At 55.2% G+C, this 3233-nt stretch overlaps 2 protein-coding genes across 2 annotated transcripts; one reads left to right on the top strand and one right to left on the bottom strand.

The window, feature by feature from the left end:
• Nucleotides 1-323: 323 nt before the first annotated feature.
• GNI_107830 (RNA-directed DNA polymerase) lies at nt 324-777 on the top strand (the record flags this gene model as incomplete). Its single annotated transcript, XM_011133128.1, has 2 exons — nt 324-534; nt 626-777. 2 exons carry the CDS (start codon nt 324-326, stop codon nt 775-777), a joined length of 363 nt encoding a protein of 120 aa, XP_011131430.1.
• A 517-nt stretch (nt 778-1294) lies between these two features.
• On the bottom strand, nt 1295-2632 carry GNI_107820 (putative transmembrane protein; the record flags this gene model as incomplete). Its single annotated transcript, XM_011133127.1, has 1 exon — nt 1295-2632. The coding sequence occupies one exon, from the start codon at nt 2630-2632 to the stop codon at nt 1295-1297; it is 1338 nt and encodes a 445-aa protein (XP_011131429.1).
• Nucleotides 2633-3233: the final 601 nt, after the last annotated feature.

Raw genomic sequence — 3233 nt, 5'->3', positions numbered from 1 at the left:
GGTCATGCCTGCAGAGCCAGGGGCATGGGCGGCTCCGGCGTTGCTCGTGCCCAAACGAGACGGCAAGCGGCGGTTAGTCATTGACTACCGTCGCGCCAACTACCAACTCTTACACTCCCCTCCCTTCAATGTCCGACATCCTTCAGGTTTTCAGCGAGGCACGTCTCTTCTCCAAGATCGACCTGAAGTATGCCTTCTGGCACCTGCCAATCACCCAGGAAAGCCAGAAGTGTACTGGGTTCACCGTAGGTCCAGCACACCATTTTCAGTGGACGGTACTCCCACAGGGGCACAAATGTTCCCCTACAGAGTTCCAGCGGATCATGAATACCCTATTTGCAGACGTGCTGGCGGGAACGGAGGTGCGCATCTACATCGACGATATCGTGGTAGGAACTCGGGATTTCATCCGACATGAGGAGTTGCTGCTGACCGTGCTGCGCCGATTAGTGAAACACCGTTTCGCGTTAAGCTGGGGAAAGGTGGAATTGTTCAAGCCCGAAGTTCGATTCCTGGGATGCATAATCGGAAAAGGTACCCTGACCCTGACCGGATCAGGGATCTCCTCGCTGTCCGAGCCCCGGCCTCTCAAAAGGAGCTACGCACCTTCCTGGGCGCGGTACAGTTTTTAGGTCCGCACCTGCCAGGACTGAGCCTGGTGGCAAAACCACTATTTGCGAAGAGCTCACCTACGCGGAAATGGACGTGGGACTCGGACTCCCAGGAAGCTTTCGACGAGGTCAAGGGAATCATAGCCAAGGCAGTGAGTGGCATTAACTATGCCAAGGCGGGGCACTTCCAGGAATTGGGAGGCACGCCAGACGAGGGGACGCGAGACCGGTCTGCCTCCTCCTCTCAGACACCCAACTCATTGCCGTGCCTCCCTCATACACGACGGGTCACAGCAATTGCTCTGGGCGCAATTTTAATCCTGGTGAGGGAGGGAGGGAGAGTCCGTGACAGTATCGGCGCCCTCTGAAACGTTCCGCCTGCTGGCTCTGAGTCGGGATAAAGAGACCTACAGGGTTTCCATCAAAAACGGGATGGATGGTTCGCTGGATAGATAGATAGTCCTACAGAGCCACGTAAGACGACAGACGTGGTAAAGGCGGCCTTGTACGGTAACTAATTGCCCCCTCCAATTGACTCCGGGGATGATCAAGGAAGTCGGCTGCAACATTCGAGTGGTCCAAGAGGACGGTAATGAATCAATCATTAGCCAACCGGAAGCGACACTCTGACCGCTTAGTCGGGTTCGCCCTCCACAAGCACCCCGCGGCATGGTCGATGACGGCTACGAAGCCGGACGGCGATAGGCAGGGGCGATCTTGTTCCAGGCGTCTAGAACTGTCTGTTTGTCTTCCTCCGTTAAGAGATAGCAATAGATGTTGTGGTGTTTTACGTCATAGCCTTCTGTACGAACTGCAGCGCTATAGTACGGCGGCAAGTACTTGTCTGTCCAGAACCCAGTGACTTTCTCAAACTGCATGCGCTCGACGTCCTCCGACGGAGTTCGGGCCCAACTCTCATAAAGTGTCTCGGCCGATTCACTGCAGGGGTCAAACCAGGGTGTCAACTTGGGCGGGGATAAATCCTGGAATGGGCTCCCAGGTCGACGTGCGTAGTAATTCAGGAACAGACCAACCTCCCTTCCGAGTGTATACAGGTCCTGTTCGCTGACACCGTCCAAGTCAACGCCGGGAATCGAACCCGCAATCTCCAGCGCTCGGCGCACAGTCAGTAGTTTGTCGTGCTCGTCTTTGTCGTTACACTGGTACGAGCACTCAGTAGGCTTCACGTGGCGAACGACACCCTCCCAGACAGTAGGAAGATCGAATTTCCACGGAGTGCCAAAGTAATGACACCCAAGGTTCCCGTCGTCCGTGTTCTGGTCACGCGTGCACACTATCCTGCCGCCATATGAAGCACAGTCGTTCCAGTCCAACTTCTGCCAGGCAATGCTCGTCGCTTCTACCATCGGCAAGTCATTCTTCGCTTGCACAACGTCGCTGTATGTCCGCCTGCACACGTCCGTCGGTGCCTTCAACAGAGCCAGCTCCGTCTCAGAAATTTTGCCGATCTCGCTGAGGTCCGGCACAAAATCGGGCGACAGGGATGAGCTGTGTGTGGCTGGGGTAGAGTGATACGTGGTGACCTCAGACACAGAGGAGGGGGCCGGCACCACATCGTCACCGGGGCGGTCTCCAGCTCGGAGCAATAAGATCAAGTATGTCACCAATGCAGTGCCTGCGGCACCTCCCACGCCCGCACCGAACCAGGGCCTTCGCCAAAACCTGGCAGTTGGCCGCGCCAGTTGCTCCCCCTCAGTGTCAGTGTGGGACCTCGCGTCCTCGATTATCAACATCGGGAGCTTCTTTGCTTGATCGTTATCGTCTGAGGAGGTGAGACAACCGTTTGAGAGATCCTCCGGAAGGCTCAGATCCTCGACGATCACCATCCGCAACTTCTCTCCTTCATCCCACCTCTCGGACTCGGACGCGGATGAAACTTCGAGAAGTCCCCCTTCCTTCCCGTCGTCGGATACCCTCCCATCGATGGGTCGACCCACGACCACAGCCAACACCGAGCCCCCCTTGACACCACCAAACTGGATTGACCGTAAACTCCTCATCACCGCTCAACTTTAAACATTAAAAAAACATTTCAGCCTGAGACAAAACGGGGGACCAGGGCAACTGGTGAGCTGAATAGCTTGTGGTTCGGGACCGGGCATGTAGACTCAAACCCGCTGACCTACCGTCACTTGCCTCCTCTCGCTGTCAAACTCTCCCTGGCTCCCTCGGACACTCATTATACGTATTGGTGGAGTGTTAGGTGATATATATATATCTTCTCCCAAAAACCCAACCGGACCGGTAGTGTTATGTCTACCCGTTCTCGTCTGTGTGCAACAGTCGATGAGGTATCACTTATCAGGTTCTTGGCGGACCATATCGTGCCTGCAACGGCGGACCTGCGCTACCTACTCTCTCTGAGGCAGGTCGTCGTAATGTGGAAACGTATTTCTCGGAAGTCGCACGCAAGCTATACGACGACTGCAGCCTATACGTGCACGCTTGGTACAAGCAAGTGCACGCATTCAAGACTGAAGACCTGGCGAAGCTCAATAACGTGATAACGGAGAAACTGAGTCGTTACGCGAGATTGGCAAGCAGGTGGGGCTGTAAGGCGAGAGTAGATAAAGGGCAGATGGTCTGTGAGTTACTATTATT

The sequence above is a fragment of the Gregarina niphandrodes genome, assembly GCF_000223845.1.
Source record: "Gregarina niphandrodes unplaced genomic scaffold scaffold00024, whole genome shotgun sequence".
In the NCBI taxonomy this organism is placed as follows: domain Eukaryota; phylum Apicomplexa; class Conoidasida; order Eugregarinorida; family Gregarinidae; genus Gregarina; species Gregarina niphandrodes.
This window is presented reverse-complemented; position numbering and strand designations above follow the sequence as displayed.